This window comes from Panicum hallii, chromosome 3, assembly GCF_002211085.1.
Source record: "Panicum hallii strain FIL2 chromosome 3, PHallii_v3.1, whole genome shotgun sequence".
In the NCBI taxonomy this organism is placed as follows: Eukaryota; Viridiplantae; Streptophyta; class Magnoliopsida; order Poales; family Poaceae; genus Panicum; species Panicum hallii.
In genome coordinates, this window is record NC_038044.1 from 56,725,572 (window position 1) to 56,747,838 (window position 22,267).

Genomic DNA, 22,267 nt, shown 5'->3' on the forward strand with positions numbered 1-22,267 from the left:
AAGTGGTGGAAGTCGAAGATCTAGCGAACGGACAGTTCGAGGTCCAACTTGAAGAGATGGGAGTACCGACGGAAGACATCACGGCATACCGAAGGATCGAAACCAAGTTGGCCAAAGAAAGAGCAAGATTGTGTCAGGCTGCTCGAGCGGCACAACCGTCAACATCCCAAATGCAAACAAGATCAAAAGACAAAGCACCCGAAGGGGCTGAAGGCGAAGCCATGAACCAATACCGACAACTGCAAGAAGATGAGTTGCGCTGTCTACTACTGCAACAATAGATACAAGAGAAGAGGAGGCTGCTGGAGCTATGCCATCTGGAGGATGAGGATCCAATCCAAACAGAGAGCCCACCCCGAAGGCAGCCTCAACAGTGCGTCTGTTCCAAGGTTGTAAGGCCGAGGGAGATAACCATTTGCATAGAAGATGATCTTGATGAAAGTTCCGAAGACGAATACTATAGAGACTGAAGGGAGCATCACCGGAGGTCGAGAAAACATGAGGAACCATGGACGCCATTAGCAGCGGAACTTGAACGGGTATTGTGGCCACATCGCTTCAATGCGGTGATCCTACCGCAATACAATGGGGATATAGACCTGAGGGAATTCTTACTCAAATAAGAAGCTGTCGTGGAGTCCAACGGGGGGGCGGGGGGGGGGCCTTAGCAGTCAAGGCGAAAGCCTTCGTTATGGCCGTAAAGGGCTTGGCGCAACCCTGGTTTGCCAACATCCCGATGGGTCATATCTACTCATGGAGCTAGTTGCAATCCAAGCTGTTAACCAGTTTCTGAGGGTTGAAGTCAGAGGAGTTGACATCATATGACTTCCACAACTACAAGCAAGGGGAGAAGGAGACGCTGTAGGAATACATGTAGTGCATCATTGTCAGATCCAGGCCCACGGGACTGCGCACATGGCCTACATCTTACAGGATAAGGGGTGGGGCATGGCCTACATCCTGCACCAATTGTAACTACTCATAGCATAGTAGAACTACTCATACAACAGTAAAACTAGTCGGATACAGTAGGAAACTACCCGAAAAGTACTCGGGTAGGACTTCTGGGCTCCTATCCGATTAGGACTTCCATATAACCCTATCCTCCCAAACTATATAAGGGCGGACAGGGACCCTCCTCGAATAGAAGCATAAGGGACAACTCGTGCCTCATGCAACAAATCACCCAGGAGATCACCCAATCACCACCTAAGGCAATACAAACCACACAGGACGTAGGGTATTACACTCTCAGCGGCCGAAACCTATCTAAACTTTATATTCCTTGCATCTTGGAGTTCCTGATCTCGGCGACACCCTACCTACAAACTCACCACCTCGGGGGTATCCCTCGGTGGACGTGCCGGTAAAATACCGACAGTTGCCGCATCAGGTAGGGGCATTCATCGAGAATCCACAGGAGAACTTGATGGCATCATTCAATTTCACCAACGCTGTGCTCAATGAGGGCCTGGCGTTCGCCATCGGTAACTGGTTCTGCATGGCCGACAATCGTGGTGGCTTCAATAGCCACCTCACTGAAACCAAGGAGCCGACGACATCTGCTCCAGCATCCTGCCACGACATTGACGACCTCGCCGATGATCTCGGTGGAATTTGGCTTCCGATCTAATCGGAAACCATGAGGGCGAGTCTAGATGCAACCCGGCTCCTACTCGTGATCAACTCGAATTCAGCTCATGCCACAACAATGATGCGTCGTCGCCACCAACCCTGATGACGCGACTTGACTTTAGATAGCACTGCAGCGCCGACACGCTGCCGCCACTGGCTACGACTACTTCGACAAATCTATGTTGCCAACGATTACTTCGACTACTTGTCTCGACTAGAAACAAGTCGGGGACGAGCCTTAAACTACTTGGCAACTAGCTCTGCACGGTCAACAACTAGTCGGGATCAACACCGACTAGTCGGCTTCATCAACAAACTATTTTGTTGATGACTGCTGCGGTTTTGTCAACAATCATCCACGAGTGGGCTTGTTTCAACTACTCCGACTACTTGTTTCGGCAAAAAAAACTAGTCGGGAATGGGCTTCACGCCGTCAACAACTAGTTGGAATCGTCTCCAACTAGTCGGCTTTATCAACAAACCGTTGCGGCTCCATCGACGGCCACTGCGGCTCGTCAACAATCGTCCATGAATCAAGCTAAGTCACTTATACCTTTCCCGACTTGTTCTTCACAGGATTGGATACTTTTTGTGCAACGCGCATTCTCTTCGCGCAACGCGCATTCTCTTCACATGCCATGTCATGCCTGTTCCCGATTTCCTGCACAGTCTACCCTGCAATACGGGTGGTCGGGTTACATTCTATAAGTGCGCTCCATGAGCGTTCTCTTTTTTTGCGCAATGCCGACTGCTCTAATTTTCTCTCAACGGTTGCTACAATACCCGGGTAGCGTACGCTTTAATTCGTGAAACCTCAACTCTTCTGTACGCCTATGCTCCTACGCGTGCATGCAGCCACACTCCCTGTGCCATGGTTTATGGCAATCAGGGATCAGGTGCATAACATAATAGGCTACCTACTTGGGGACATTATGTGACCCAGCATGAGTACAACGCGAAAAATTTACATGCATTTTACAATGCTGGGATTTGCTCCCAACATGATATCATGTATATCAGTTACAACATACTTTTATATTTACCTTGTAGGGGACCTGACTTGGACCATGCTGCTGGGCGAGTTGGATTCAACTCCGACTAGTTGGCTTCATCAACAATCACCCATGACTACTTCAACTTCGCGAGAACGCTCGACGACACACTGGCGACTACTTCGACTACTCATTTCTCCTACAAGACTAGTCGGAGATGACTATACTTGGTGACACGCTGGCGACTACTTCAACTACTCATTACGCCTACAAGACTATTTGGAGACGGCTATGCTTGGCGACACGTTGGTGACTACTTTGACTACTCGTTTCGCCTACAAGACTAGTCAGAGACGACTATGCTTGACGACGCGCTGGTGACTACTTTGACTACTCATCTCACCTACAAAACTAGTCAGAATTGACAGTTCAAGATTCAGCAGCAACTTGGTCAGCCTAGGCTCGGGGGCTGGTGCCACCGACTACTAGGCATATACTATGCGACTCATCTGGCTTCCAGGCTCGGGGGCTGGATATGACACGGCTCTCAGCAATGAAGGTTTGATTTGAGTGGTAATTTAGTGTGCTTTTTGGTGAAGTTATTTGTTTTAACTATTTTTCAGGGAATTCATCCCGAAAAAAGAAATTTTCGAATATCTGAACCAATTTGCCCATCTTAACCATCAAATCTTTACCGTCATATATTGCATACCATGATTCTTTGTATCCTTTGTTCAAAACCTTGAGGATTTGGATTTAAGGCTTGGGGGCTGCAAGAACATGTGTCATCACCGATTTATTTTTCAAATTTTTTGAAAGATAATGACAGAAGACTCAAGACTAAATTGACCCTCATCCTGATTCTACGATTCAACCTAAGGCTCGGGGGCTACTCCATATGGAGTGCGAGTTCAATCGCACCCCATATAAAAGAAGACTTGATAACTACTCGGGGCATGAGCACCTCACAGCCTCGATGCAGCCAGGAAACTAGTCGGATACAGTAGGAAACTAATCGGATACAATAGGAAACTATCCGAAAAGTACTTGGGTAAGACTCTTGGACTCCTATCCGACTAGGACTTCCATGTAACCCTGTCCCCTAGACTATATAAGGGCGAACTGGGACCCTCCTCGAACAGGAGCATGAGGGACAACTCGTGCCTCATGCAACAGATCACCCAGAAGATCACCCGATCGCACCTAAGGCATTACAAACCACACAGGACATAGGGTATTACGCTCTCGGCAGCCCAAACCTGTCTAAATCTTATGTTCCTTGCACCTTCCTTGCATCTTCGAGTTCTGGATCTTGGCGACAACCTACCTACAAAATCACCACCTTGGGGGTATCCCTCGGTGGGCGTGGCGGTAAACTCACCACATTTGGCAAGGCTCCAAATGTGGCCGATCTGACCATCATCAAAGCTACAACAAGCGGGTTGCAAGTAGGGTCTTCCCAAGATTACCTAGACAGGTACAAGCCAAGCACTATGGGAGAACTCTTCGACGTCATGCAAGAATATTGCAAGTTAGACCGTGGAAGAAGGACATCGAAGCCCTAAACCAAGAAAAGAAGGCAAGGACAAACTAGTGGTCACAGCTGAAGCCCTGGCACATGGATCAGCCAAAGCAGCAAAGGCAGAAGCCTGTATTTACAGTGTCAGGAGGCCAACACCAATACGATTTTCAAAGCCCATCAAATAGAGGGGGTCAAAGTGGAAGAGGAGGCCGAGGGCCTCCTGGGCCAAGGGTGCCATTTTGCTATTTTCACGGCAGGGACCAGGGCCATTGGACAAATGAGTGCCCCTTCGCTAAGGAAAAAAGGAGGAGCTGGACAAGAAACCGTTGGAGCCATCAAAGTAAGTGAACTACACTTTCAAGGGAGACAGAGCCGGGTCTTTGGCGCCAGTCCCTTAATGGCCCACCCACACCTAGCATTCAACTACAACCCACTGCCGTACATGCTACAGTACTTGCTGTTGCCAACTCCACCCGCAGCGCAGTCCACTCAGGCTCCTTCGGCGTATCATCATGGCTGGGCATGTAGTGCATCCACTCAGGGTTATGACCCATTAAACTACCACCTTCCGCTAGCTCCGAAGGTAGAGCCAGGCTAAGTCCACGAAATGGCCGGAGGGTCTCCGAAGGTAAATAATTCCGGAGGCCCAATGGTGAATGTAATCAACGCAATATCTGGAGGGTCCAATGAGCCAGTACATGAAATGAAGAGGCAGAGAAAAGATTACCTTTGGGCAATCAATCATGTGTGCGAGGGTAAGCACTTCAGAACAGCATGGTCTCACATCCTAATAACCTTCAACGAAGCGAGTTCAAAGTTGAAGCATTTCTCTTACAATGACCCCCTAGTCATCAAAGCGAACATTGGCAAGAACTCAGTACTCTTCTTCGGAAATGATGTGGGGAGAATTCTAGTAGAGACAGGAAGCGCAACAGATATCCTCACTTGGCGGTGCTTCGTCCAGATGGGTTTCACAGAGAAGGACTTGAAGAAGTCAGTGTACCCCCTAATAGGCTTCGGCGGAAAGAAAATTGAAGCTTTCAGCAAAGCTGACATAAATGTGACCTTCGGCCAAGGCGCGACAATGCGAACCGAAGTCATAACCTTCGATATCCTTGACATTCAGTACCCCTACAATACCATCTTTGGAAGAAACATTATCAACTAGTTTGTGGCAGCGATCCATCAGCCGTATTTATGTAGGAAGATTCCGACAGCTGGGGGAGTCCTGTTTGTCTTCGACAGTTAGGAGGAGGCCCGAAGGTGCGAAGATAACACGTCTTAAGCTTCAAAAAATGTCCATGTCATTGAAGAGAACCAAGAAGAACCAGAAGGGGCAGCAGGCCCCGAAGCCTAATAGGCAAACGCAGGGGTGAAACCAGCGGAGCACACAAAGAAGGTTCCCTTGTGTGACGACGTCCCAGATCGCATATCGATCATCGGCAAGGCCTCAAGCAAGCCAAAGAGGAACAACTAATATAGTTTCTTAGAAATAATCAGGATGTTTTTGCCTGGTCTTCTGCTGATCTGAAGGGTGTCAGCAGGGATGTCATGGAGCATGTACTCAATGTTGGTCCGAAGTTCAAGCCAGTGAGGCAGTGTCTTCGAACCATGTTCGAAGAAAGGAAGAAGGCTGCGCAAGCTGAAGTCCAGAAGTTGTTAGATGTAGGGGTAATTCGGGAGGTGCCGTTCTCCGATTGGCTCGCCAATGTCATGATGGTGCCGAAGAAGAATGGCAAATGGTGAATGTGCATAGACTTCATGAATCTGAACAAGGCTTTCCCGAAGGATGACTCCCCGCTCCCTTGGTAGGGTGTCACCTAGATCAAGAACTCTAAGGTGCAAAGAATACAAGATTTAGACAGGTTTGGGCCACCGAGAGCGTAATACCCTATGTCCTGTATGTTGATCTGTATTGCCTTAGAGGTTGATTGATGTGTCTTGGTTTGGAGGGGTCCCTGCCTGCACTTATATAGTCTGGAGGATAGAGTTACATAGAAATCCTAACTCGATACTAGCTTAGGAGTCCTACACGACTAGTATTCGGGTAGTTTCCTTCTATTCCAACTAGTCCTACTCCTGTACAAATAGTTACAATTGGTGTAGGGTGTGGACCATGTCCCAACACTTATCCTAGAATATGTACGCCATGTGCGCAGGCCCATGGCCCCGGGTTTGACAAGCCCCCGAGCTCTTCGTAGTCGAGTACTTCAGGCTTCCGAGTACTTCTGAAGGCATCTTCGAGTTCTCTGGAACTCCGTCTTGAAGGTGTCTTCCGAGTACTTCCTTAGCTGCATCGAGGCTGTGAGGTGCTCATGCCCTGAGTAGTTGCCAAGTCTTCTTTTATATGGGGTGCGATGAAACTCGCACTCCATAAGGAGTAGTCCCCCAGACTTAGGTTGAATTGAAGAATCAGGCTGAGGGTCAAATTAGTCTTTAATCTTCTGCTCTTATCTTCCAAAAATTTGAAAAATAAGCCGTCGATGACACGTGTCCTGCAGCACCCGAGCCTTGAATCCAAATCCTAGGATTTGGAAAAAAGGATCCAAAGAGTCGTGGCATGCATTGTGTAAAAAATTAAGAATTTGAGTTGATGGTTAAAATGGGAAAATTGGTTTAGAAATTCGAAAACCTTCCTTTCCGGAATTGGATCCTGGAAAAAAATAGTTAAACAAATAACTTCCCCAAAGGAACCCTAAATTACCGCTCAAAACAAATCTTATCCCGAAAAAATATCTTCAGATTCCGCTAGTGATACGCCGAGTTGTTTCCTGTGCCCAGCCCCGAGTATGGGAGCCAGATGAGCCACCGAAAGCACGCTGAGTGCCCTGTTGCGCCCAGCCCCCGAGCACGGGAGCTAGACGAGCCGCCGAACATACGCCAAGTGCCTTGTTGTGCCTAGCCCGCGAGCACGGGAGCTAGACGAGCCCTGAAGGTACACCGAGTAGCGTAGGTACCGGCCGAGTTAGAGGAGATACGCCACATGGTCGGCAGTGCCAGCCCCCAAGCCTGGGGGTCGGTCGAGTCGCCGTTAGCACGCTGAGTGGTGTGTGCTGATGAAGTGATGGCCAAGTAAGGCAGCTCTCGAGAGCATACCTCACCCAATGGCATAATCCAGGTTTGGTCCCCTGCAAGGTAAATATAAAAATATATTGTAACTGATATACATGAGCAAAAGATGAAAGTTGTGCCCTCGTCGAGCACGGCGCTGGTGAAGTTGAAAGATGCCTTCAAGTTTTCCGGTGGATGCTCACTAAACACCACTACCTGGCGCGCAAGCTGTTGGTGTTTTACTGCCAAGCCCACTGAAAGATACCCCTGAGGTGATAGGTTGTAGGTAGGGTTTTGCCGAGATCAGGAACTCGAAGGTACAAGAAACATAAGATTTGGATAGGTTCGGGCTGCCGAGAGCGTAATACCCTACGTCCTGTGTGTTGATTTGTATTGCCTTAGAGATTAATTGATGTGTCTTGGTTTGGAGGGGGTCCCTGCCTGCCCTTATATAGTCTAGGGCATAGGGTTACATGGAAATTCTAGCCAGATACTAGCTTAGGAGTCCTACACGAGTACTACTCGGGTAGTTTCCTTCTATTCCGACAAGTCCTATTCCTGTACGAGTAGTTACAACTGGTGTAGGGTGTGGGCCATATCCCAATCCTTATCCTAGAATATGTACGCTATGTGCGTAGTCCCATGGCCCCGGGTCTGACAGATGCAGCCGCATGGTCAGAAATGATGAGTACGCTTGATTATTTCTCTGGATATTATCAGATCTGAATGAGGAAGTCTAACAAAGACAAGACTAGTTTCACTACACCCTTCGGCACGTATTGCTTCACTAGAATGATGTACGGGCTCAGGAACGCAAGGTGCACCTTCAATATAATAGTGCAAGCGGTCCTCGGCATGCAGTTGGACAGGAATGTCTCGGCATGTGGATGACGTGGTGGTGCGAAGTCAGAAAAGGAGTGATCATATTCAGGACCTTTGGGAAACTTTTGCCAATCTTCGGAGGTATGGCCTCAAGTTGAATCTGGAGAAGTGTGTCTTTGGAGTCAGAAGAGGGAAGCTATTGGGCTGCATGATCTCAAAGAGGGGCATTGAGGCAAACCCAAAGAAAATTGAAGCCATATGGTGCATGAAAGCTCCCAGAACACAAAGAGAAGTCCAGAAATTAGCAGGCCGATTGGCTTCGCTGAACAGATTCATATTGAAGTCTGCTGAGCGAAGCCTTCCATTTTTTAAGGCACTAAAAGGCAACAGCACTTTCTAGTGGGGGCCAGAACAGTAGCAAGCCTTCAAAGATGAAGGTGTATATCGAGAACCTAGTAGTCATGTCTGACCCAACCCCGAAGGTTGAACTATTGTGGTATATTGCTTCGTCGGGTGCAGCAGTCAGCGCAGCACTGGTAGAGGAACGCAGAGTCGATGGAGTGCTGAAGCAGGTCCCAATATACTTAGTATCCGAAGCCCTCAGCGGGTCCAAGCTCTTGTACTCAGAAAAATGGAGAAAATGGCATACGCCATGGTAATGGTGGCAAATGAAGCTTCAGTATTATTTTTAGAGCCACAAAAGCACAGAACCAACATCACATCCCCTTCGAGACATGTTGGAGAACATAGAGGCCTCCGGCAGGATAGGCAAATGGGTAGCGCAGCTAGCAGAACACACGATCAACTTCACTTCGCACAATCCAATTAAGTCTCAAATATTGGCAGACTTCATAGCAGACTGGACACCTTCATCTCCGGGTCAAGAACAGCCAAAAACCAAAGTCATATGGCACATGGCATGTGATGGGCTTACTATGAGAAAGATGCAGGGGCTTCAGTAATATTGGTGGCCCTTTCGGCCGTCAAGCTAAAATACACTATCAGATTAGACTTCAATGGGTGTACAAACAATGTAGCCAAATATGAAGGGTTGCTATTGGGTATTTGGAATTGATCAAAATTGATCACAGGGCATATGGACAAATCTTACAAGGCACAACACCCAGATCTGATCAAATACTTGGCTGCAGTCAAAGGCATGGAGAAATATTTCTTTTGCTTCGGCGTCAAGAGTTTCGTGAGGGCTCTCAATAAAGAGGCAGCTGAACTAGCCAAGGCTGCAGCATAGAAAAATCTGTTGCCCGGACGTGTTCTTCAAAACATTGAATCATGGCTCCATAGACCATGAAGCCCCAGTAAAATTTGTGAACGCAATCACTAGTGAAGATTGGCAGGTGACCATAATGGCATTCCTCCTGGGACACGTCGTTCCGGAGGATGAGAAGGAAGAAAGAAGGATGGCCCTTCGGGCCAGGAACTATACAATCATTAACGAAGACCTGTACTGAAGGGGGGTGTGCACCGCTCCTCAAGTGCATATCCAGAGATGAAGGCAAACAGCTCCTAAATGAAATCCATTCAGGGATGTGTTCATGTCACATCAGCACAAGAGCTCTGGTAGGCAAAGCATTCTGAGAAGGTTTTTATTGGCCTTCGGCAGTGGCAGACACGCTCGAAGTGGTCAAGACATGCTCAAACTATCCAAAGCACATTCACTACAACAAATTCTCCCCAGACGAAGTGAACCTCATACCTCCAGTCTGGCCACTGGCACAATGGGGCATCGATATTGTTGGCCCTCTGCCAACAGCTCCGGGCAACTACAAGTTTCACTCCTGGAGAACAAAGGAAACTCCACACGAAGACTTAGCAGCAACCGTCGATGTCATCGAGATGGTGAAGCTGCAAGCAGCCCAAAACCTAAGGAAATACCAAGACGAGACCCGAAGGTGGAAGGACAAGAAGGTGAAGCCGAGGGAAATCAAAGAAGGAGATCTCGTGCTGCGGCGTGTACCGAACAGGAAGATGAAAGGCAAGATGAACAACAAGTGGGAAGGACTTTTCTTGGTAATGGAGATGCCAAGACCGGAGGCTTGTAGGCTTCAGACTCTCGAGGGGGTTGATGTCCATACTCGTGGAACAAGGACATGCTGCAGAAGTATTTTGTACAGGGAAAATGTAAGGGCCACCGGGGGGTAGATAATCGAAAGGGCTCGTAGATGTTTCTTATTGTATTTTCTTTTATTTTTAAACATTATGTTCTAGAAATGTAGCCAAGGACCCGTACTCTTTTCCTCACGGGGGAAGCCTTCATGGCGACCGCCATGGTCACGAAGGCGTGAGGTTTTTAATGAGGCGGGCATCCTGTGTAACCCCTTGTGAAACATAAACAAGGATCCTCCAAAAGAGAACATCTACCGAAGGTAGAAAAGAATACCGGAGCAACTACCCTCTTCAGGTTGAAGAGGGGTTGTCATCAGCGCACAGCACAAATGGTGCTAAGAAATAAGTGAGCATGAGCCGCCGAAGCTAGAAAGGCTTGGCATCTCTTAGCTTCACTTCAGAAATGAAAAACGAAGCCCTCTTGAGTGAAAGGCCGAAGGCATTCGTAGAAATGAAAAATGAAGCCCTCTCAAGCAAAAAGCTGAGGACATTAGCAGAAATGGAAATTGAAGCGTCTCTCGCGGAGGTGACACAAAAGTCTACAGCCGTTCGCTGCCCCGACACCATGATCAAGCAAGGAGGGTGGCGCTTCGGGATCATTCCTATGCTTAATCATGGCGTCACGTCATTAAAAAAGTTTGTGGCAAACAAAATCCATAGATTGAAGAAAGCCGACGGGGCTCCCATGGTGTAACAAATTTTACAAATATCCTCCAGGAACAATTAATGTTACAACGAAGGCCTTTGAGCCAAGCATCAAAAAATGAGAGCTGTTATGCAAATTACAGTACATCGAAGGAGTTACACAACACACAATACATAAGACCATTTAACAATATTACAAACAAAGATTACACATGAACATAACCATTATGAATTACAACCAATATTTGCAGAAGCACAAGAAATCATTGTTCTTCATCAAACACAACATGATCTATTTCATTTATCAACCTTCGTACGACAACATCGATGATGTCTTCGGCCATTCGATGGAGGGTGTCTTCCGAGGGCATCCCTGCAGCCAAAGAGCTCGCGTCGCCCGGTAGAAGGCTGCAGACCAAAGTAGCTAGGGTACGTGCCGTGACCATTGCGCACAAGTCCCCATGAAGATGGCTCCCGGACTCCACCATGGCAAGGCACAACCGAAGCCACCTAAAGAATTGCATGATCTCTACATCGGCAGGAACAGGTAGCTCTAGAGCGGTCAGACCATACGAGTACAGAAGGCGAGGCAGTTCTCTCTGAAGATAATCGATGCTAGTCATCAAGGCTCTTCCGACTTGTTGTGTTTCTTCTCAATTTTTGAAGTGCAGGATTCGGCCAGATCAAGGCACGCCTGTGCCTTGGCCAGATCATCAGAATATTTGTTCTTTAGCATCAACACATCACTGGCTTCGGCACTAGCGGTGGCGAGCTGCATGTCTTTAGCTTTGCAAGCTTTCTGGAGCTCCAGCTTCTCATGCTCCCGAGCAACAATCCTCTTTCAGTTCAGTCACACGGGAGCTGAAAGAAGCTTTGGCTTGAAGCTGGCGAGCTGCGCATCATGTTGCCACAAAAGATTTCAACACCAAGTCTTGAGCGCATTCAAGCATGTTGGGCACACCACTCCTTATCAACTCTTTCTTCATTAGAGGGAAGCAGAATGAGGCACCAACTTGAGACAAGAACTTGTGTTCCCAGTTCTAGCTCTCGAATCGAAGGCTGCCAATAACATTGCCGCCTATCAACTTGGCTCCCGAAGCCCCGAGTTCGGCGGCAGCGACAGCAGGGTTCCTCTGGGCTGATGAAGTAGCCATTACTCTCGGAGTTGGTCGAGGAGCTATGGCTAGCCTTTGCGGGGGGCATGCATGGCCTTCTCTGGGTCATCATCTTCCGTGGAGGATGCCTTCTTTCCGCTGTCGCCAGATGAAGATGACAAGCTTGAGGAACCGCACGAGCTGCTCGACGCCTTGCGGGGGCTCAAAAATGCTTCGACGACAACAAGGCCGTGACCCTCCGCACCTTCGCCTAGAGAGCCCATAATATCGATGTGTCTGTTGCCATCTTCATCGCTCTGAGCCTCTTGGCCGTTGGCATCTAAACCAGGGAGCCCACCGGAGCCGTTGGCAGGAGCCATCGGATTGAACGAAGGAGGCGGTGTGGATGTCACCGGTGATACTACCAGGGGGCTTGCCTCCACATTGGCAGCATCTTCGGAATCCCCCTTAGCCTTTAGGGGCAAAGAGGAGCCAAACAAGAGAGCTTTGGAATGGGACCGTTTGGATGGAACGCCCGCCTTCGAGCCAAGTTTCCTTTTTTATCTGCTCAAGGTGTGTGACGCCCTGGAAATTTCCAAATATAAACTAAGCGTTAGAGTGTTCTGACCAAAAACTTATCCGTCGTAAAACCCTAGCCCTGACCCTCTCCGTTTCCCCGCCACACTGATAGCCGACGCGAGCCTGACCGCCGTCCCATCCCGCATCGCTCACGCGCGACCGCTTTTCCGCAATCAGCGCCAGCGCGATGCCGTTCTTCTCGCGCAGCGTGCGGACGATGCACGCGCGTGGCCGACCGACCGCGGTCGCCGCCGCGATCGGCGCCGACGCGCCCCTCTCATTTTCCCTTTTCTCTCTCTCCCATTTCTTTTCCAATCTCTCTCTTTTTTTTCTTTCTTTCTTCCCTTTTTCCTTCCTTCTTTCCTCTTTTCCCCTTCTCCCTCCTGCCTGGCTCCTGCACGCGAGCCCCTGGCCGCCCCCTGCCGCGCCAGGCACCGGCCGCCTCCCTTTCCCCGCGCGCCGTCGCCCCTGTGCTCGGCCGTCCGCGCCCTCGCGCATGCCCCGCGCGTGCATCGCGTGACCGCGTCGCCCGCCGTGCCACCCCTCGCTCGCCGCACACGCCGGCCGGCCGTGCACGCTTCACCCCGAGCCGCCGTGCCACCCGCCACCACTGCTCGCGCACACACGCGTCCTTGCTCCCCACCTTCCCCGCGCACGCGCACTCTGGCTCGCGTACGCCCCGGCCCACGTGCACCCGAGGCTGCACGCGCACGCCGAGCTGCGACGCCGCGCCACCCGTCGCTAGCCGCGCAGCTCGCTGCTGCTCCCCTGCCGCACCCCGCCCTGTGCTCACACCGTGTCCCTCCTCCACGTGCCACTATCGGCGCCCTCGCCACCACGCCACAACACGACGCACACAAGGGCCGAAGCGCCATTAATGGCGCTCCGCGCCGGCCACCGTCGCGACCCCCTCCCCACCGCCTCATCCCGCCTATAAATAGGCCCCTACCCCGCTCCTCCCTTCCCCACGGCCTCCACTGCCACCCCGCCGCCTCCCTAGCTCGCAGCGCCGCCGCCGCAAGCACCTCCGCCCATCGCCGCTTGCTCCCGTGGGCACGCTTCCCCGCTGCATCCCGGTCCAAGGTGAGGCCGGGGATCAATTCCCCTTGCCTCCCTCCCCCTCTTGCCCTAACCCCGGCCGCCGCCGTGCCCCGGACCGCCGGAATCGGCCGGACGCCGGCGCCCCACCTCCCCTCCTCTGTTCTGTGCGGGGGAGAGGAAGGAGAAGGGCAACTTTGCCCAAAGCCCCCCCCCTTCTCCTGTTTTTCCCCAAAGGAACCCCTATCCACCCCCTTTTGCAAAAGAAGCCCTACTCTTTCCATTATTTCAAACCAAACCCCTCGATACATAAACCTAGATATACTTGACACCTTTTAGCATGCCCAGGGTATTTCTAGGATTCACAAATAGGCCCTTACCCCCTCCAAATAATTACGAATAAGCCCCTGGACTCCGGTTTAACCCTTAAGCCCCTCTTTAACCCGTCATTTTATGCGCCAAACGACCTCCGATCAACCTGAAACTCTACCACGCCCTTTCTAGTATAGTTTTAACCATGCCATTAAGAAACCACCTAAAAATATTACCTCTACCTCCTTAACTAAATTATTTCCGATTCAAGCTTAACGATAAAGGCTTTTGGTTCCCTCGCTTGATTGTGTGCCTGTTTGTTTGCGTCGTAGGACACGGAGTGAACGAGGAAGGTCCCGACCGTGACCAAGCGAACGAGGACTAGTTCTGCGACCCCGAACCCGAGGGACAGGGCTTCGATCAGGACCTCCCGCAAGGGTTTGATGATGGCAAGTTCAATCTCGCCCTTTGACGCATGTTTCTGTCCTAGTTTTATAAACACAACCCAGTGGCCTGTTTTATAAAATTGCATGGTTTTGCTTGCTGAAAATATGGTAGGGTAGCCACCCTTGTTTGTGATAACCATACCTTGACCACCTGGTTTTATAAAGAAATGTGTGCGTGTGGGAAGGGATAAAATGTGGTTTTGAAAGACGAGTTAGACGGGATGGATGGCATTCCTATATGATTTGCCGTTGGTGTGCTCGTACCTGTGTGGTTGAGCGAGGAAGGGAAATATCCATCTTGTCACCCCTAAGGACCGAGTTGATGTGTCATCTCACCTAGCTTCCTATCATGCAAACCACTTGACCGTTGTATGGGCAACGGCTTAGCCTAACCCCGCAAGTTAGTCTGATAGCCATCAGGAGAGCTGGGAGCAACGGGTGATCAAGGAGACGGGATAAGCTCTGTGTGACTTATGCCCTGGTTAAACCTCGGTGACCCCTTGATAGATCCCGTGGTGGCTAGCCAGGTCTAGCTAAGGTGGGTAAGGGCTTTGATGGGATCTGCACCGGCACTAAGGTGTTCGTGTTGTGGTACCCCACCTGTGGGTAAAGTTGCACATCTCTGCAGAGTTGAAAATCTATTCGAATAGCCGTGCCCACGGTATTGGGCAAGTTACGGTGTGGTCACATAACTAGTGTTTCTCTCTGGAACGGTTGGGCTGGTGTGAGTTGTTTGGAAAGTACCCGGCAGTTGAGTCGTGTGAGCTACGGCAGACGTGGAGTCCGGTAGCGGTTTAAAACTTGGATCCTGTGTGGATCAATAGCACGTACTCCTTGGCACTTGAAAACTTGTTTTGAAAATGTTTTAAACGAACTTTTGCATAAGACCGAGTTTTTCCGCAAATAAACCATAACCTTATCCTTGGATTGACCTGTGCATTTATTTCTGTTATACCCCCTCCGCGGGTGTGATTGGACTTGCTGAGTACGTTCGTACTCACCCCATTCTTACTTTTACAGTGGAAGATCCAAACTACATCCCCGAAGACGTCGAGTAGGGTTCCGTCCTGCACCCAGTCTTGCCTGTGGTTGAGGCCACCGTTGGAACTCCACATGGCGCAAGACTCTGATGATCCCCTTTTCGTAGCTAGTGTAGTAGTGTGGGTTTTAGTTCTAATCCTCGCGATAGTGGTGCTTCACTGCCCATTACCGCGAAGAGTTGTACGGTGATGTACCATCTGATGTAATAAAAGTGTTATCAGCCTCCTGGGACTGATAACGTAACACTTTTAAGTCTTCCCTGATGGGGGGACGCTTCAAGGTGTGTGGTCGCCGAAGTACCACCAGCAATTTTCGCCCCCTGGGCCTTCTCCTTCTTTTGCTTCCGCTTCTCCTTGGTTGCCTGGTGCCTGATGGCTGCAACGCACGGCGGGGCATTAATCTTGAAATCCTGGAACACACGGTTGGTGCGAGTCCCACCTAACTTCTAAAAGATGGCTTTGTACTCGCCGATGGACTCGGCCCCCAGGATGTCATCAACCTAACCTCCATAGAGTTTGCATCAATCTCTGTACAAAAGGAACTACTGTCAAAATACAAAACAAAGTGGAGAAACCAAAGCGTAACACCAAGAAGAAAATTCTCGATGTTTTTGGAGGTTAAAGGAGGCAGCGAAGTCGGGCATCGGAATGCCTCCAATCCATTGTGCCTCCAGCATCCAGGCTTTAATAGACCAGCCAGCCTTCAATGGCCAGCAGCGGAAAGAGACGTACTCTTTGGTAATGTCGCGGGTGTTGTATACCTTCGACACCTCCCGTAGCATAGCAACGAAGGCCAATCGATCTTCCGTACCTTTGAATTCTACTGGTGGAGTCTTGCCCAGTTTTGAATCTTGTCGGTGATGAGGGGGTGGCTCTGAGTGGCTTCGTCCAACGTGACCTTGTGGTAAAACCAAAACGAAGTCCAGTCCAAAGTCCACTTGTTCTTGTAAGCTGTCACGGGGCTTGAAATTACCTCCCGGTAAGTAAAGTTGTAGTAGCCGTACTGGGCTTCGGCTTCGCCTTCGGTGCCATCAGCGGTCGTCTTGGTGATTGCCTTCAGCTGATGATGCAAATGATGAACGAAGGTGAAATTTTTGGCTAAAGGTTGGAAGTGGTAGGTCTTCGCCAACCAGAAGTATAGATTAAGACATGCAACAGAGTTGGGCGTCAGTTGGTGAAGAAACATGTTGTGCAGCCGAAGAGTGTCCACAAAGATAGGGTCTAGTGGGAAGCAAAGCCCCGTAGTGAATAAATCATGAAAGACAACGACTTCATCCAGCTCCGGAGGAGCCAAAGTCTCCCCGAACTTTGGGGGCGAGCTTTTCCAGCAACAACTTGCCCTCGGTGGACCATGCCGGTAAGCACAGCTTCAGTGACGCTGCTCACCCCAAGGGACCGGGTCGGAGGCCTCGCCCGATCAGTCTTCGGCGCCATGGCAGTTGAAATCGATGCGTATGGAAGCGAAGGCTTGAAGAGGAAAAGTGAGCTAGGGTTTGGACAGAAAACACCCGAAGAAGACCTGAATGCGAAATGCGGGCCGGAGATTAGAGGAAGCAGGGCAAAGCGAAAGTGTGAACAAGGCAACGGGAGGCGCCGTCTATATATGGCGTGTCGGGGCAGCGGCACAGCAAAAAGACATCTTTGCGCCTGCACATCCTACCGTTGCCAACAAACTTTCACAAACAGCTGAGGGGCTTGGCAGTCTTTTTCCACGCGGCCCCTTCACCATATATTTTGGCATTATTATTCAATTTTTTGCGGTCTTTGCCGTCTTTGCAGGAATACAGCGGATCTCTCCATACGGCGTCGATGATCCGAGAGGTGGCGCTTTGAGCCGCGTTTCACGCAACAGAATGATCAAGGCCTCAGGACTTCCAAGGAAGGCCCTCGTCCTCGAGGGGCTACTGTTGGGGGATGCCACCTTCGGATAGCGCCGAAGGCCTGAAGACCGAAGGAGCGGATCATTTTTCCGGGTGGATCCACAAACGGGACCAGGTCTTCGGTCCGCGCTGAAGGGTTGCGAAGATGAAGCTTTCCCGAAGGCCAGACAAGGTGAAGCTGGCACTAAGTTGTCAACTGACCTAGCTGCTGGCGGTTAGTCGAAGCCTGAGTACCGAAGGCCGTTAGCGAGGGGGACCATCGAGTCAAGGCAGACCCGAAGGGCGTGATGAGCTGTAAAGGGGGATTAGATAGGAAATTATTGTGTACCCCTGGAATATTCGAGGAATATGGTTGTTGAGGGGTAAAAAGGTGTAATACCGCAGGAGAGGAATTAGATAGGAAATTACTGTATACCTCTAGAATATTCGAGGAATATAGTTGTTGAGGGGTAAAAAGGTGTAATAACGGAGGATGGTAGGTGAACCGCCTTCTATAAATACTAAATACCCCCTAACTGTAACTGGTGGGGTGGATTCTTATTGAATAGAGAATCATTATCCCATTCCGAAGGTGTCTCTCTTCTTCATTCGTGCCATCTGAGTTCATTCCGCGGGCTATTGTGGTGCTTCTTCGTTCTAAAGGGTATGCTCCACCAACAATAATTTCCAGAAAGATAGGGTCTAAACGTAGAAACAAGTTGATTGTGCACGTGGATTCAATCCACGATGCGTGGATCGGCTTTGGCTGGTTCATTGGTCCATTATGGACGGATGCATGAGACTAAAGGGTACAAGCTTTGGATCTCTACCGTTGATCATGAGATGGATGGCTGATAGGTGCCACTGGCTTTAAGGTCGCCGGAGCTAGGGTTGGACATGGCAGTGGCGTAGCGGTGGGAGTGGGAAAAAAATGCAACTACAGCGAGAAATTCCATGCAAGATAGAGATGGATTGAAAGTGGGAACAACGTAGGTTGAGCTTGACAACGAGGACCATGGTGGACTTTGATGTGCTTACTCGTGCTTGCCGAGGTGTCGATAAGGCCTCCGTATTTTTAGGTCTGCTTGCTTTCGTCAAGTGGCTGCATTCCTGGTCTAGGTTTCCAGAGGCGGAGTCGAAGCTGCTCGTTGTTGGGGTGCGATGAAGCTTGCCAACAATGATGGGCTACGGTTTGATTAGTCTAGGTGTGTTTGGTGCTATGATTGCAAGTTGGTGGCTTTGGCTTGGTTTCTCCATGTGAAGTTGGAGTTGCTTGGTTGCTTTTGCGACGAAGCTCGACAACGATGGCTGGGGGCTTTGTTGTATAATTACTATTTGTGGATTTACCGCCTGTGCTACTACTGTGTTTAGTAGTTTTTATCCAGTTTTCCTTAAGATAACCGTGTGATTGTATGGTTTTCTTTCTTAATAATCCTCATAACAAGGTCAAAACTCTTTCTTCTATAGTAAGCAGGAAATACCTGGCCTTTTCCAAGGTTCTTAAAACAAGAAGACATTCAGATTTACGGGGTGCAACTCACTCACAATAGCTCTAGGAAATAGCTGGTGCCTGCGCTCCTTGATAATATGAAAAGAATTCAAATTTTTTAACATAAAACAGCAACACGCTCATCATTTTTTAAGATTGTTCATCGGCATCAGATTAATCAAATCCAGTTTCTCTAGTTACAGTAGATAAAACAGAACATCAACAATTAAGAGTGTAGGCAACCATGCATCATACTGTGTCGTCAGCAGTAGCCGGAGGACCCGTTGCGCTGGGCCTAGCGGCGATCCCGGCATGCACGAGCAACGCCCAGACTAGTGTTATCAGCTCGCCGCCGCGGGCAATCGCCAGCGCGTGTCCGGTGAGGTTGTCGGACGGAGCAATGTACAAGATCATCCCTGCCCAAAACCTAGCCAGCCACTTCCACGCCGCCTCCTCGCCTTCCGGCAGCTCCGCCAGCTCCTTGCCAAGCTTCAGGCCATCCCTAAGCACCTCGTGCTCCGCTCTTTCCTGCAGCAACGACACCAGCTTGTCGTAGTCAGCCTCTGCCGCCGGCGCTGCTAGCCCGCCGCCAGAAAGAGCGCGCTTGGAGTCCTTCTTGACGGCCCTGTACAGGCTCTTGCACCACTCGTCGTCGTCAGGAAGCAGTTCCGGCACGTACGCCACCAAGTAGGCGCAGTACCTTGACAAGTGTGTAGTGATCACCATGTCGTCAGAGAGAGGCCGGTGGTGTTGGTGCCTCACCCCAAGGATGCTTGTAGCAATGTGCCACGTGAGTATGAGGCCAGAGATAGATTTACCCTCATCTCCTACCCCAAGGCTCCGGTGCAAACATGTTGAGGGATGGGTCAGGAGCCCATTGTTGCTTCTGATTGTATCGACAATCGCCTTCGTCACCGCCCTCGGCACCTTGACTTTGTGCTTTTTGTCCGGGAGGCGGAGGAGGCGCATGCCAAGAGCAACCGGATCTGTTCTTGAGTGGAGCACCAGCACCGAGCACTGGTCCATTCTGTCATCCCAGTGCTTCATCAGCCGCATGCACCGGCATCGCAGCACAGGCCCGATCCAACTCTGCAAGAGAGGAGGAGATTGCTGCAATGCACCATGGTTATCTACCACGTAGTGACAGATGAGGGCTACTTTGGTCCAGTTGGAGCAGATGTAGGAAGCAACATGCCTTGCCTCACCGAGCACAACTACCACAAGGAGTATTAGAACCGGAACCATTTCGCACAGTAGATTCCCGAAGCTCCTGTGGAAAGCCTTGTCTTGGTCAGATGAATGCAGACCGCACCAGACATGACATATGACCTGAGGTAGTAGTATGAAGTCCTCAAGCCGTGCCATCACCATTCCAGCAAGTAACAAGCAGCAACTCATGGTCAAGAGCGAGGCAGAGATGTTCAGCATGGGCAGCCAACGGTTTGAGTAGAGTACCGCGGTCGACGAATAGTAGTAGGCGTGCAGGAAAGACAGCTCTTCAGTGATGACCGCAAGTGCTCTCTCATGATCCCTGTCCTTGAGCAGCAAATGTAAGCAGAAGCTGTAGGCTTCCGGGAGGCCAGCTTCAGCAGCTGTGTAGCCTGCAAATCGACACCGCAACAGCTTGAACAATGAGAACCCCAGGCATACTTCTTTGAGCCACGGCTCTGACGTCAGAAGTGTGCTGTCCGATCGCCACACTCTGTCAATGGTCACCAAGCCATGGTTGTTCATGCCGTCTTGTTGGTCGCCCATCCTTTTGAAGACGAAACCGTGAGGCCGCCTCTCCACCTCAAGCCTGTCCTCTCCCATGAGTATAAGTGGAGGAGGGAAATGGTCAGCTGCTCGGATACCACCCTGGATTCCGTCTCGGAGATGCTTCATGTATCCGGCGATAAGACGGGGGTTGCGCCCAAGAGCAACGGAACTCCGGGCCTCTTGCAATGCGCAGCACCTCAGTGTGATTTTGGCGTAGACAAGTGCAAACATCAAGGATACGAGACACTGAAAGATGCGGTCCCTCGGAGCGAAGAGCAGTATCAGTGGCAGCCCAAGGTAGGATGTCCAGATTGCTCGTACCAGCAGTACCACAGGGAGGCCCGTGTTGGGACGGCCTTCCCTTTCGTCAGCGGCGACTATTGCACACGTGTTGATAGCAACGATCAGGACAAGGACTGCCAAGATTACAGCTAGGGACCTGTGCCAAATTGTCCGGCAGATGATTCTGTACTGAACTTCAGTACCAGCAGGGCTCCGGAAGCTGTAGATTTGCGGCTTGCCAAAGGCGGAATAGGCAGATGCGGAATCGGAGACGACATAGGAGAGGATGGGCAAGAACAAGGTGGTGGCTCCATGATATAGGCTGCGGATGATGGGGCGGTGCTGATAGTGAGGTCCGTAGGTGCCTATTCCGACCAGGATCCCGGCAAGGACGGCGTCGACGACGGCGAGCCCGTTCACTCGCAAGATCTGCAGTTTAGGCCCTGCCGTGCGCTGGGAGAAGTTTTTCAGTATTTGTGAGCAGTTTCCGGTTCTGGAGACTCCATCGCCCATGATCTGCTGACATGAGGAAAATCATAAACACCGGTGGCATGGCTACTCTCAAAAAGAAGTTGTGTACAGCTGCATGATGAGCTAGCCGTGAATTTGTTCCTCCAGGGTGAAACGCAAAAAAGAATAGGAGGAAAGATATGCTTATTAAGTGAGCAGAAGTGATATCATAGCGTATAAGAAATGAGGAGAATCTGGGACCTCCTATGGGAAAAAGACCACCACCTGACCTTTTCGGGTTGTCAAGGTCTCCAGTTTAATATAGATATAACTTTGCCATGCTTTATATAAAAATACGCTATTGAAAAAAAATTAAATTGTCAATTTTTTAATGTCCAAGAGTTAGTTTATAATACTTTGGTTTTCCAGATTAAGAAATATTATGTGCTGGGAAAAGTCTTGCATATATTACTATATATAAACAAAAGTGAAGCAGCTGGTAAGTTGCTGCTGTCATGCTAATAACAGCATGTACACTCACAATTATGATTGGTAAATTAAGAACTAAAAAAGTTAAGTGCATACGTAACAAGGGTAGGGAACAGAGACTAGCAGAGATGCTGAATGAAGGTATGATGTATGTGCCAAAAAGGGAAAAAAAATGCCTTCTCATGTAAAGTAACGAAGCTCTTGCAGACATAGTTACCACAAGATCGATGCGGCTGCCAAGCGCAAACCGGGATTCGGATCACCTCGTCCTTGGACTTACTCAGATCGTACGCCTAGTCTTCATTCCAGCTGGGCTTGGAGCCTTGGACGAAGGGGTGGTGGCTGCAACTTTGTTTTAGATGGAGGTTAAGCTAGCGTTACGGCTGCAATTAGCTACGCGGGGTATTAAAATGTGCAACTACTAGCTGCTCTTAGATGCTCTTGATATTCATGGCAGCTATGGGTATTTGTTCGCGACGGCGATGCTGTTCCATCATCCAGTGGCTGTGTGGCTTTGGAATATGTTCTCTGCTTGCGCCATTGCTGTCCAGGGGACACTGAAAAAGTCTAGTAAATTATTTGGGCCTTTTTGGGCGATCCGCTCGTCACAATCTCAGGTGAGTTTTTTTAAGACCAAAAT

General features: G+C 50.0%; 1 protein-coding gene across 2 annotated transcripts; it reads right to left on the minus strand.

The window, feature by feature from the left end:
- Nucleotides 1–18,816: 18,816 nt before the first annotated feature.
- Nucleotides 18,817–21,987, minus strand: LOC112886532. Of its 2 annotated transcripts, none has more exons than XM_025952455.1 (2): nt 21,845–21,987; nt 18,817–21,204 (listed from the first exon to the last, which is right to left on the minus strand). In XM_025952455.1, the coding sequence occupies exon 2, from the start codon at nt 21,199–21,201 to the stop codon at nt 18,898–18,900; it is 2,304 nt and encodes a 767-aa protein (XP_025808240.1). In that variant the 5' UTR covers nt 21,202–21,204; nt 21,845–21,987; the 3' UTR covers nt 18,817–18,897. The 2 variants fall into 2 exon arrangements, with proteins under 2 accessions (XP_025808240.1, XP_025808241.1); XM_025952456.1 differs by having other exon boundaries at nt 18,817–21,207.
- Between the last annotated feature and the right edge of the window lie 280 nt (nt 21,988–22,267).

Coding starts and splice junctions, on each gene's coding strand:
- LOC112886532 (XM_025952455.1), bottom strand. CDS start 21,201: ATGGGCGATGGAGTCTCCAGAACCGGAAACTGCTCACAAATACTGAAA.